This window comes from Neoarius graeffei, chromosome 5 (genome assembly GCF_027579695.1).
Source record: "Neoarius graeffei isolate fNeoGra1 chromosome 5, fNeoGra1.pri, whole genome shotgun sequence".
NCBI lineage: Eukaryota > Metazoa > Chordata > Actinopteri > Siluriformes > Ariidae > Neoarius > Neoarius graeffei.
In genome coordinates this window covers 40,034,549-40,048,337 of record NC_083573.1, presented here as the reverse complement: position 1 = coordinate 40,048,337, position 13,789 = coordinate 40,034,549, and the positions used below count along the sequence as shown (strand labels likewise).

At 40.1% G+C, this 13,789-nt stretch overlaps 1 protein-coding gene across 1 annotated transcript; it reads left to right on the top strand.

Annotated features, from left to right (window-relative positions):
* Positions 1–903: 903 nt before the first annotated feature.
* Positions 904–9,949, top strand: LOC132885980 (protein shisa-7). Its single transcript, XM_060920517.1, is given in 5 exon segments — positions 904–1,745; positions 1,857–2,008; positions 2,747–2,812; positions 4,614–4,802; positions 8,927–9,949. Coding segments are annotated over 5 exon segments (2,193 nt in total). The 3' UTR covers positions 9,871–9,949.
* Positions 9,950–13,789: the final 3,840 nt, after the last annotated feature.

The window sequence follows — 13,789 nt, the reverse complement described above, 5'->3', positions numbered from 1 at the left end:
ATGTTTTATTTCATCCACACAGTTCAACTGCACTCTTTCGCACGATTACGAGAAGCACCGTTTTCTGAATAAGCAGGTAAAATGTGTACAGTTGTGTTCTGAGCAGAAAAAGCTTTGGTTAGATGTCCAGCGAGAAAAGCCTTTGAAGGGCCGCGCCGTCAAAATGATTCCCCATCACACTGACCTTAACCATTCCAAAGATTTCACCACCATAAGTAGTCCTCGAAAGACGTAAAGCTATAGTAGTGTTAGTTTGTTAATATTATCTCGACAATATTATTGGTTCTTTTTCTGTTTTAAACGATTAAAAGAAAATTGCATTCAGGGAGTATTACGGGTCAGGGAGATTCCTAATGACTTAAGTGCCACTGTTGACTATAAAGAGTGCCCAAATTGTATAGAAGTCATACAGAAGACAAAAAAAAAAAAAAAGGACAGTGCATTAGTTTACATTTTAGGTGTTTACAGTTGCCCTTTGCTTCTAAGCAAAAATCATCTTAATAAGTGCCAAAACAAGGAGAAAATATTGCGTACTAACTTGTGCTAAATGGACATGCATACGTTTATTAACTCAAAAGCCTTTTAAAAGCATAACTCTACCTAACCAGTGTTTGTTTAATAAGGAAGCCATTTTATTCTTGAGACATAAACCCACTTCAGCTTCTTTCAAAGCTGATTTTTAGATAAGGTGAGAAGTGAGTGTCTCTCAGTTTACTTTGCCTCAAGGGAGAACTATTAGGCCAGTTGCTCAGGCTTCCTTTCTTCTGTTGAAGAAATGAGGATCTGAGTTTCCCTGGAGTCTGAGACTACATTATCATCACTGCACCCCCCCATTTTCCCCCCCAAAACATTACACTTTCTTTTTTAACAGACGTTTAAACAAACAATTTAATTTGGAAACCCATGACTTACATTTTTACACGTGTTGTTAAGGACTGGGGGTTTAAAAGAGGATTCTGCATTGAACAGTGGGTTTAGTCAGCAAGATAAAATAGTCTTGTTAGTCACATAAAGATGATGGCTACCTCAGGAGCCCGAACGTGTGTCATCCTTCTCTTCCTGTTAATTGCTGCTCCACTTAACACATCCTCAGCCAGTGTGTCAGATCCCTCTAAAACCAGAAATGCACCGATCAGACCCACCAGCACGCCAACCGTCAGCCCTAGGCCCAGTAGCTGGGGATTCTTACTACTCCAGTCCAGAGGTGGAGGAAACGGGAGAGGAACTGGGCGAGGGAAAGGGTCGACGGCATGGCCAGAGACACCACCCAGACCCCAGGCTCAAGTCATGCTTTCAAAAAATGCCACAGTCGGTGCCCTGGGTCCTCCGCTCGGAGCAGCACAGGTGGCCCCACCTCCACGCAGACTGGTGGAAGTGGATGTGTGCCGTGGTTACTATGATGTCATGGGCCAGTATGACCTTACCTTCAACTGCTCTAAGGATGATTTTATCTACTGCTGTGGCACATGCCACTACCGCTTCTGCTGTCCAGACCGCTCCCGCCGGCTTGACCAGAACATCTGCCATAACTACCACTCGCCAGTCTGGGCCAATACAGCACCACCAGGGACTAAACCGCCCCATCATATCACTGACCCTGACCTCAGTCGCATCGAACAGAGCAACAATACCATATATGTCATTGGTGGAGTAATCTCATTCACTGTTGCTGTGGCTGTGGCCATCAAGGTGGCCTTTAACAAGGCGTCGCGGCAGGCACGCAACAGGGAGCTCAATATGCCCAGGTAAGAAAAGACAGCTATATGTAATTTAAGGAATCAAGGATCAAGCCAACATACCTGTAACCTGAACTGTTTACTTTATCTCTTCCTTTGACCTTCTGTCTGTGCTCTCAGAGCTCTGGTGGACATGTTGCGCCACCAGTCTAGCCCAGTGCAACAGGGTGAAAGAAACAACAGTGTTGCCCTGGGCAGTGGAGGAGGAGAGGGCACTCTTGGGCGGCCTCCTAAAAACCTGTACCCTACTCTGCAGAGCAAAGACAACCGATGTGAGACAACTGACCAGATCATTTTTCTTCTTCTTCTTCTTCTTCTTCTTCTTCTTCTTCTTTAAGATTGATCCTTTTCAGTTACTTAAGTTCTTTTGGAAGATACAGTAAATTAATGAGATCTTTTATGATTTAATTAGTTTGATTATGTATTCCATTGTATTTTGATATAATCTTGTGTGAATGGTCTTCTTTATTGCTATGAATGTGGCAAAAATTCTGTATTGCAATAGTCAGTCTTTACACGCAATCATTTACAGGGAACAGATGCTCATGGCATCAGTCTTCTCAGCAGCAGTATTTCACCCCAGGGTGTTCACAATGAGGGGCACTCCCAAAACAGATGAAGTCGTGCCAACCGTTCTAATTATTATGATCTGTGTTGTGAAGAGTTTAGGTTTTGTTAACTTAAAAGCTTTACAGAAGAAGGTGTAATGCTTATGTAAAACCTTAACAAAAATGTAGTTAATTATAAAATTACTACTACTACTCCTCCTAATAATAATAATAATAATAATAATAATAATAATAATAATAATAATAATAAACAGTTTTTTTTATTTTAGTATACTAGCATTCCACAAAGTAAGTATGCATTAATTTACTTAAACAATTCAATGAACAATCAGTAGAGCCATGTATTGCATCGCAAAAAACAAAATTCTGCTGTGAAAATACGCAATGCTTGCTTGTCTTGCATGCACATATTCTCACATGTCATGGTTTACTCGGTTTTAGTGGGAAATCTACAGCATAACTTCATCCATACCTCAGGATCCAGCCCCAAACACACTGCCACTATTGGTAAGTCAACTCAAGTCTGTACTTTTACACTCCATTCTACAGACCTTCAAGGAATTAGTCTATGTGCATGTGAAAAAATTTCTACAACAAAAATCTGGATCTTTATATGCAAGTCAGTGCATATACAGAGTCTTGCAAAAGTGTTCATCCCTCTTGGTGTTTGTCCTGTTTTGCTGCATTACAAGCTGGAATTAAAATTGATTTTTGGAGGGTTAACACCATTTGATTTACACAACATGCCTAACACTTTAAAGGCGCGAATTGTTGTTTTATTGTGACACAAACAATAATTAAGATGAAAAAAACCCCAGAAATCTGGAGTGTGCATAGGTATTCATGCCCTTTCATATGAAACCCCTAAATAAGAGCTGGTCCAATCAATTCACTTCATAAGTCACATAATTAGTTGATTAAGATCCACCTGTGTGCAATCAAAGTGTCACATGATCTGTCACATGATGTCTGTATAAATCAACCTGTTCTGGAAGGACCCCGACTCTGCAACACTACTAAGCAAGCAACATGAAAACCAAGGAGCCTCCAAACAGGTCAGAGACAAAGTTGTGGAGAAGTATAGATCAGGGTTGGGTTATAAAAAATATCCCAAACTTTGAATATCCCAGGGAGCACCATTAAATCCATTATAGCAAAATGGAAAGAATATGGCACCACTACAAACCTGACAAGAGAAGGCCGCCCACCAAAACTCACAGACCAGGCAAGGAGGGCATTAATCAGAGATGCAACAAAAACACCAAAGATAACACTGAAGGAGCTGCAAAGATCCACAGTGGAGATGGGAGTATCTGTCCATAGGACCACTTTAAGCTGTACACTCCACAAAGTGGAGCTTTATGGAAGAGTGGCCAGAAAAAAGTCATTGCTTAAGAAAACACATTTGGAGTTTGTCCAACCGCATGTGGCAGACTCCCCAAACACATGGGAGAAGATTCTCTGGTCAAATGAGACTAAAATTGATCTTTTTGGCCATCATGGGAAATGCCATGTGCGGCACAAACCTAACACCCTGAGAACACCATTCCTACAGTGAAGCATGATGGTGGCAGCATCATGCTGTGGGGATGTTTTTCATCTGCAGGGACAGGAAAGCTGGTCAGGACTGAAGGAAAGATGGATGGCACTAAATGCAGGGCAATTCTGGAGGAAAACCTGTTTGAGTCAGCCAGAGGTTTGAGACTGGGACAAAGGTTCACGTTCCAGCAGGACAATGACAAGTATGTTTATACTGCTAAAGCTACACTGGAGTGGTTTAGAGGGAAACATTTAAATGTCTTGGAATGGCCTAATCAAAGCCCAGACCTCAATCCAATTGGGAATCTGTGTCATAACTTGAAGATTGCTGTACACCAATGCAACCCATCTAACTTGAAGGAGTTGGAGCAGTTTTGCCTTGAGGAATGGGCAAAAATCCCAGTGGCGAGATGTGCTAAGCTAATAGAGACATACCCCAAGAGACTTGCAGCTGTAACTGCAGCAAAAGGTGGCTCTACAGAGTATTGACTTTGGGAGGGTGAATACCTATGCACACTCCAGATTTCTGTTTTTTCATCTTAATTATTGTTTGTGTCACAATAAAACAATTTTCACCTTTAAAGTTGTAGGCATGTTGTGTAAATTAAATGGTGCTAACCCCCAAAAATCCATTTTAATTCCAGCTTGTAATGTGACAAAACAGGACAAACACCAAGGGGGATGAATACTTTTGCAAGACACTGTATAAGTGTCCATGCTTCAATATTTATTAGCTTGTCAACTAAAGTATGTATGCTGCTGTCCGCAGAGCGTGCACCACGTATGAACAACATGCAGATGACCGCTGGAGGAACACTGAAACCAAATAAGCACACTAACACCATGAAGCCTCAGCCCTCGTTTCACCACTCGCTTCATAACTTGGCTCAGCTCCCACCCTCGTATGAGGCTGCCATGAAGCCTGAGCTCAACAGATACTCTTCGCTCAAACGCCTGGGTGAGTCGAATGGCGCATCCTCACTAAAAGCAGGGCATTCTATAGTTCTCATAAAGTTATTGCCATCATTTTACACTGTTTCTTGTTGGGTTAGGAGAATGAATAAAATGGCTTCACAGCACTTGACTTAAAAAAAATCTATCTATCTATCTATCTATCTATCTATCTATCTATCTATCTATCTATCTATCTATCTATCTATCTAAATTTTTACAACCCCGATTCCAAAAAAGTTGGGACAAAGTACAAATTGTAAATAAAAACGGAATGCAATAATTTACAAATCTCAAAAACTGATATTGTATTCACAATAGAACATAGACAACATATCAAATGTCGAAAGTGAGACATTTTGAAATTTCATGCCAAATACTGGCTCATTTGAAATTTCATGACAGCAACACATCTCAAAAAAGTTGGGACAGACAGGGGCAATAAGAGGCTGGAAAAGTTAAAGGTACAAAAAAGGTACAGCTGGAGGACCAAATTGCAACTCATTAGGTCAACTGGCAATAGGTCATTAACATGACTGGGTATAAAAAGAGCATCTTGGAGTGGCAGCGGCTCTCAGAAGTAAAGATGGGAAGAGGATCACCAATCCCCCTAATTCTGCGCTGACAAATAGTGGAGCAATATCAGAAAGGAGTTCGACAGTGTAAAATTGCAAAGAGTTTGAACATATCATCATCTACAGTGCATAATATCATCAAAAGATTCCGAGAATCTGGAAGAATCTCTGTGCGTAAGGGTCAAGGCCGGAAAACCATACTGGGTGCCCGTGATCTTCGGGCCCTTAGACGGCACTGCATCGCATACAGGCATGCTTCTGTATTGGAAATCACAAAATGGGCTCAGGAATATTTCCAGAGAACATTATCTGTGAACACAATTCACCGTGCCATCCGCCGTTGCCAGCTAAAACTCTATAGTTCAAAGAAGAAGCCGTATCTAAACATGATCCAGAAGCGCAGACGTCTTCTCTGGGCCAAGGCTCATTTAAAATGGACTGTGGCAAAGTGGAAAACTGTTCTGTGGTCAGACGAATCAAAATTTGAAGTTCTTTATGGAAATCAGGGACGCCGTGTCATTCGGACTAAAGAGGAGAAGGACGACCCAAGTTGTTAACGGCGCTCAGTTCAGAAGCCTGCATCTCTGATGGTATGGGGTTGCATTAGTGCGTGTGGCATGGGCAGCTTACACATCTGGAAAGACACCATCAATGCTGAAAGGTATATCCAGGTTCTAGAGCAACATATGCTCCCATCCAGACGACGTCTCTTTCAGGGAAGACCTTGCATTTTCCAACATGACAATGCCAAACCACATACTGCATCAATTACAGCATCATGGCTGCGTAGAAGAAGGGTCCGGGTACTGAACTGGCCAGCCTGCAGTCCAGATCTTTCACCCATAGAAAACATTTGGCGCATCATAAAACGGAAGATACGACAAAAAAGACCTAAGACAGTTGAGCAACTAGAATCCTACATTAGACAAGAACGGGTTAACATTCCTATCCCTAAACTTGAGCAACTTGTCTCCTCAGTCCCCAGACGTTTACAGACTGTTGTAAAGAGAAAAGGGGATGCCTCACAGTGGTAAACATGGCCTTGTCCCAACTTTTTTGAGATGTGTTGTTGTCATGAAATTTAAAATCACCTCATTTTTCTCTTTAAATGATACATTTTCTCAGTTTAAACATTTGATATGTCATCTATGTTCTATTCGGAATAAAATATGGAATTTTGAAACTTCCACATCATTGCATTCCGTTTTTATGTACAATTTGTACTTTGTCCCAACTTTTTTGGAATCGGGGTTGTATTTTTTTATTTTATATATATATGCACATGTGGCTTCATTGAAGCGAGTATCAGAGTTCCTTGACAAAATTGTCAGGGAACTCAAAATATTTGTGAAGGTCATTTTAATGAGGCCAGGTTACAGCACGGAAGGCTCGTTTTAGCATTAAGTGCATCTAGCTATCAGGCTGCAACCTGATGGGATATGGGGAGACAGAAATAGCAGGAAAACCAGAGGACAATAAAATCAGGCAGATGCAATTCAAAAACTTTTAGATGTTAAGAGTTGCAGTTTGGGTTTCTGTGGGCAATCACATGAAGACTTATATATTCATTTGATGTAGTTCATATTATGTTAACCCAAAGTATCTGTATTTCAAAAGACAGTCTTTCATAACTCACAATGAAATCATGAGTGTTAAAGTAAAATATACTATGTTAAACTAGTTTCTGATGTACAAGGGTGTACATTAACAGTCATTCCATAAAATCAAGTCGTACATGAGCTGATAGCTGATGAGGCGTGTAGCGCCGAGTCAGCTATAAGCCATGTACGACGAGATTGAGTGGAATAACTGTTTTATTCTATCCACATTCACTGGATTTTGAGAAACAGAGCATCTTTATTTGTATTTTTTGCAAATTTGATAAATAAAAACTTTATACAAAATGTCAGAGAAAATAATTTCCGCTTAGAATGTAAACAAACTGGCGAAATGACAGTAGCAACTTGTGAAAAATGCTATAATAATAATTCTTGAAAAATAAAAATAGATACATTCTTCACATCAAATATTTTTATTCCATAATTTGTTTTTTGTTTTTTTCTGTATTTTGGGGGGTTTTGTTTTTGAGTAGAGTTTTTATTTCATCCTCGGTTGGTTCAGCAACACGCTCCGCCATTTTGTTTTTCTCTACTCATGGCATATGAGCTGATATCCTAGTCATAGTGTAGCCAATCAGAGCGCGCGATTGCTCATATCCAGTGAATGTGGATAGAATAATGTATATTGTACTGTACAGGATGTAGTAATATTAATTTAATGACAGATTTTGCACAGTTGCGCAGCAGGTAGCACTGCCACCTCACAGCTCCAAGTTTGATCCTGAGCTCGGGTCACCGCGTGGCTAGATTTTCACACGTTCTTCAGTTTCCTTCCACCTCCCAAAAACATGCCAGTCAATGGACTGGCTCTGGTAAATTGCTCCTGGTGTGAACATAAGTGTGTGAATGTGTGTAAGCATGGTACCCTGCAAAGGACTTCTCCCATTCGGGGCGTATTCCCGCCTCACACCCAGTGTTCCTAGGATAGGCTCTGGATCCACAGTGACAATGATGACTGTAATGTGTGTGCTATTGATGCTCTCATGATCTATACCACGTATATCATAGGCCAAGAAACTTTCAGTAGTTTTATGTAGGATTACAAAACAAAACAAAATTAATATCAAGATGTAAATCAATATCCAGCAGTGTTAATTTTTTTTATAAAGAGATGGTTTGTTCTGTTGAAAGAGCTACCAATAGTGATTACTCAGGTAAGTTTTATACAAGCAGCTATACATAACTGAAAGTCTGATGTTTCATCGTGAGTAGCTTTTATGCTGTTGCCTCTAGATATGGTACCACCTGCTGTTGCTTGATTCATCAGTTAAATGCTATGATTATGCTGAAGATCTGTATTACATTATTGGCCACCATGATTTACCACAGAAGATAAAGGAAACAAGTTATACACAAACATACAAATATTACTCTCGGCTTTTATTGTATATAACATTACAAACATCCATCCATTATCCATAACCGCTTATCCTGTGCAGGGTTGCGGGAAAGCTGGAGCCTATCCCAGCTGACTATGGGCGAGAGGTGGGGTACACCCTGGACAAGTCGCCAGGTTATCACAGGACTGACACATAGAGACAAACAATCATTCACACTCACACCTACGGTCAATTTAGAGCCACCAATTAGCCTAACCTGCATGTCTTTGGACTGTGGGGGAAACCGGAGCACCCGGAGGAAACCCACACAGACATGGGGAGAACATGCAAACTCCACACAGAAAGGTCCCTGTCGACTGCTGGGCTCGAACCCAGAACCTTCTTGCTGCGAGGCAACAGTGCTAACCACTACACCACCGTGCCATCCCGCATTACAAACAATAAAACAAGAAAAAATTTAATTAATACATTAGGTATTATCAAAGTTTTTGTTATATTTGTTTATGGTACAAATGAAGTCAAAAACATGATAGTCAATTTTGATTATCTCTCTATGAACAAACTCTTGAAAATATTTGCTCTTTTTCCCAACCACAGAAAAAGGAGGTCTGGAGGAATATTCAGGATACTGCACCACTAAACGGAGACCCAACAATGCCCCTCCGTCCTTCCACTCATCACAGCACCACTTGCCTTGGGGTGGTGACTATACACTAGGGGGGAGAGGGACACTCCCTACCCATGCCACCCGTCCTCGCATACCTCACCCTCAGTCTGCCCCCAGCCATACCCCTAACCCCTATCCCTTGGAGCCTCCAGAAACCAAGCCCAACCAGAACTACGACACCCTTTCCAAACCTCCTCGCCGAGTCAAATCCACAGATCAGCTCCTTGCCCTCGGGGATGGCAATACCTTATCACGGCTCTCTAAGAACCAGCAGCACCAGTACTACAAGGCTATGAATGCTGCAACAGCAAAAAACTCCAATCCCCAGAACACCCTGCGCAAATCTAAGGAAAGGCTGCTGATGTCACCTGATCATCTAGAGGAGGAAGTGGGCATGGGTGGAGTCGATTATGGAGGTGGTGGGGGTGGTATGGGCATGGGTATGGGCGACTACACAGTCGGAGGGGGCATGGTGCCCACTCTACCCCGCGTGAGCCACCAGAAGGCTCAGTCACAGCAGAATGTTTGTGCCACCCCCTCTCTTGATCGCCATCACATGATCAAGATGAACTCACACCCGACCTCGGGCCGCGAGCAAGAGCGCAATGCAGTTGCCATGTCAGGTCACCTGGGAGGAGGAGGAGGAGGAGGAGGAACCGGAGGGATGGGATGGAGTGAAATGCAAGGAACCGGAGTTGTCATGGGCACAGGAACACTAGGAGGTCATAGCGCCAGGAGGCTAGCTTTTGCTGCAAAAAGGCAAAATACCATTGAGCAACTACACTTCATCCCTGGAGGAGGGGGGAGCAGTGGAAGCGGGGTGGCCTCAAACCAGGGCGTTCGGACGGGGAGCAAAAATGAAGTGACTGTGTGAAGAGAGGATGGAGGGGATTGAGAGAGAGTTAAGGAAAATGGAGGGTGAGTTTGAGGGTGCGATGAGTGGGATGGTAATGGAGGGATTAAGGAAGAAAGAATAAGTGAGTGGGCAGACAAGGGAGTGAAAAGTGTAAAGGAGAGTGTAAAAGGAGTGGGAGGATGGTATAGGTAAGAGAAAGGATGAAAAAATAAGGATGCAGAGACAGAGAGCGGATGAAGGAAAAAGTACAGAGAGAATGAGGACTTGAAAGGAAGAATAACAGATGGAGAAGTAGAGGGAACCATAAGGGAAATAGAGGCTGTAAATACAGAGGGAGCACAATGGTCTTGTAGACAAGTTTAAAACTTTAAAGTTGTTGTTTTATTCTCTTTGTAAAATTTCAGCCATAATTACAGCATAGTAATTTTCTTAATAAGTTTGATGATAGCAACCTTAGAAAACATTGTCAGAAATTAATATTGTACATGAAGAGACTGGGTAACCAGATGAAGAAAGATAAATTCATGCCACTGTGTCACTTTTTTTTTTTAACTGGATATTACATGACATTTAATGCCACTGTAGAGCCATACTGTATGTTCAAGTAATGTCCAATGGAACATTCATCTTATCAAAAAAAGAAAAGAAAGGAAAGAAAAAAAACCCTTAAGGAAACATTGCATGCCATTTGCTTACATCAGAAGATCCCTTCAAACCAGAAATGGGTTAATCCAACCAGTGGATTGTGCTGCTACAGATTGGAAACAGAAGTGAGTATTAAAACAAACACAACAGGATATCGATAACCTGTCAAAGTACAAAAGGATTTCAACAAAATTGCGGGATATCAGAGCTACTGTCACGAAACAAGACAATATATGTTGATGACATGGTGATGTCACAAAAACAAGTTGATCCAAAAATGATTGCTACGGTTTAAAAAAGACTTTTGTTTTTGCGTAGAGTAAGGGAAACTAAACTGCATCAGCTTTAGGATATCCCCATGATTATTATAATTGCCTTTTTCGTACACACCAAACTTTGCATCACAAGTTCTGGAAGAATTGCTTGTGGATTTCCTAGATGAAGACTGCTTTGTTGGAGCTAGTTTTGATAAAGTTCACAGAAATCAATATCTGTGTGGAGTCAGATAAAACCAATCATTTTGTCCCTTCAACCCAAAAATCCCAATGAAGGGGGTAGGTAACTTATCTTCAAAAGCCATTCTGATTGGGCAACACAGCCCAGGCCAGAGGGGAGAAAAGAGATGTATCTGACAATCATCGACTTTCACCAACTGAAATGAACTCATTCATGATCATTGGCACTTTGTTTGGATTCTGAGCCAATGGTTTCTTCTATGTCCAAGTGCAGGGACTCGACAAGAACATTTTGCCTTGGCTGAAGCACATTGGCCAGGAATTCGAAAGAATACTCAAACAGAGTTCTGTAAGGATGTGCACACATTTGTGCCATTATAAGCTCTACATATGCTGTATGTATTGTTGAAAAGTTTTTATTTATATGGATGCCTCAAACTGTTAAATGTGGCTTTCTTTGATGAAGAAAACAGGAGTAGAGTTTTATATAGAGAGACGTTTGTTAAGAGTCATTTATGTTCATTAGGCAGCAGAGCACAGTGAATGTTGGCAAGGTTGGCCAACATCAGATTTCAGCTCAGGTGTGCACAGACACTTAGACGAGCTTATTAACAAACTTGCTGGATTGCTGTTGAAATCTCCCTAAAGCCATGAGTCTGCGCTGTTAAAGTGACGACTGAACATGGGGAGAGTACAAGTCATCTCACACAGTTGATCTGATTTCATCCAAAAATGGACAGAGCATCACACCCAATATCATAATCAATAATGTTTATCAATATTAAGGGCTATACTACATGTGTGTCAGTGGTAGGTTGCCTAGGCACAGTTTATTAATTGTTATTTAAAAGGTGACAAGAACACAGATGAGAGTAAACATTAATGTACATAGGGGAGATATTAATCCTGTGAAGCAAAAGAAAGCAGTGAGGTGAAGATGACCTCTGTCTAGCCTACAGGACAAGCTATGGTGTAAACCATTTATTTGAGTTCTCATTCATTTCTAAAAGTTTGCAGCAAGTAATGGTAAACATTTTAGTATTAGATAGTTATTTCAAATGTATTTCTCCCAGTCAAAGTAGTTTGGAGTAAACTGCCTAGTAATTTTGGAGGCAGAGAAGTGAAAGAAGTGCTTCATGTGGTGGCAGTAGACTACATTCACTTATTTATGACAGAAATTAAAATGGATCTTGATACGTTACAAACAAAACTTAGAGACAATCTTCCTACAGACTCTCTTATACATACGTGTTTGTTATTGTCATTAATGACAGTTAATATTATGGTTATTGGTGATATTTATTCTTGCTGTTTATTCTCTATTATCTTAACATTATGATGGTGATATTTTCTTCTGTGGTTTTAGTGTTAACTTGTTTTTAGGTATCTATATTTCTCATTCAATTATTTTGCATTCTAAATACAAAAATACAAGCACAAATATAATACAGGCACTCATTCTTTACCAATTCTCAGTGCATTCTGATGAGTGCAATGAAACATTCCTTAGCGTGATGTCATAGTGTGACCATCATAAAGAAGCTTGCCAGTGTCATTGTGGCAATGACATCCCAATGGGTTGATATGATGTCATAGTGTGTATGTAAATGAATAATAGGTTGATTTGAATTAAATTTCAGCTGTTTGAATGTTCATTTCAGGGAATATTAGAATAGCTAAATTGATTTAGCGTTTTTTTTTTTTTTTGTCTTAAAAAGTCTGTAGCAACGTCTGTTCAGTTTTGTACCCACAAGCCATAACTGTAAGTTTTTATGAGATGTTTAAACTTAAAACTGCAAAGAATAAGATAACCATCAGTTGTGCTGACATAAGCCTTCAATATTTATGGCAAGTATCATCAAAATAATATTAAATGTAAGTTATACATTTCAAACAAGAAGCTCCAGGGAGAATATTTTTGTTTTCCGTCTTCAGTTTGTCCCTGAACGGGACTCTTAAAGGAAATATTCTTTCTGGTACTTAAGTAATAACACCCTAAAATTGTGAAGATTTGATTACACTAAAGCACATGTTTTATTCAGGTGTGCAGAAAACTCTGAAGATAACCCAGAACCCATTTACTTGGAGGGGGAAAATGTTCTCTCACACTTAGCTTTAAGTGTATCTTTGTAAAGAAATGTAAAAAAAAAAAAAAGCAACAGAATAGAGGTTTGGTCAAAAGTGAAATATTTTACTCACTGAAATGCCCAGATCACACTATTGTTTTATTCAGCACTTTGTTTTATATCTCTCTCTCTCTCTCTATATATATATATATATACAGTATATATGTCCCTCTTCGATAACACATAAGGCAAATATGATTGTTTACCTTTGTAAAATAAAGTCAACTGATGAAAACTGTCTTTGAGATTACTGTCTTAGAAGCACACGACTTTTTACATGACTGATATATACACTACCGTTCAAAAGTTTGGGGTCACTTTGAGATTTCCTTATTTTTGAAAGAAAAGCACTGTTCTTTTCAATGAAGATCACTTTAAACTAATCAGAAATCCACTCTATACATTGCTAATGTGGTAAATGACTATTCTAGCTGCAAATGTCTGGTTTCTGGTGCAATATCTACATAGGTGTATATATATATATATAAACACAAACTGGTTGAAACCCTAAAGTAAATGTATGCTTTTGAGTACTGTTTGGTGTTCTCTTGCCTCAGACAGGGTAAAATATAAAAAAAAAATCAGTCAAAGCTAAGTGCGCAATTTGTTTAGCTAGTCGGCTGTGGTTTACGTTTTGCGTTTCATTACCGTTTCTTTTTGGGGGGAAAAAAGTGTAATAGCAGAGTAATAATATTGTAAAAATGTTTGATT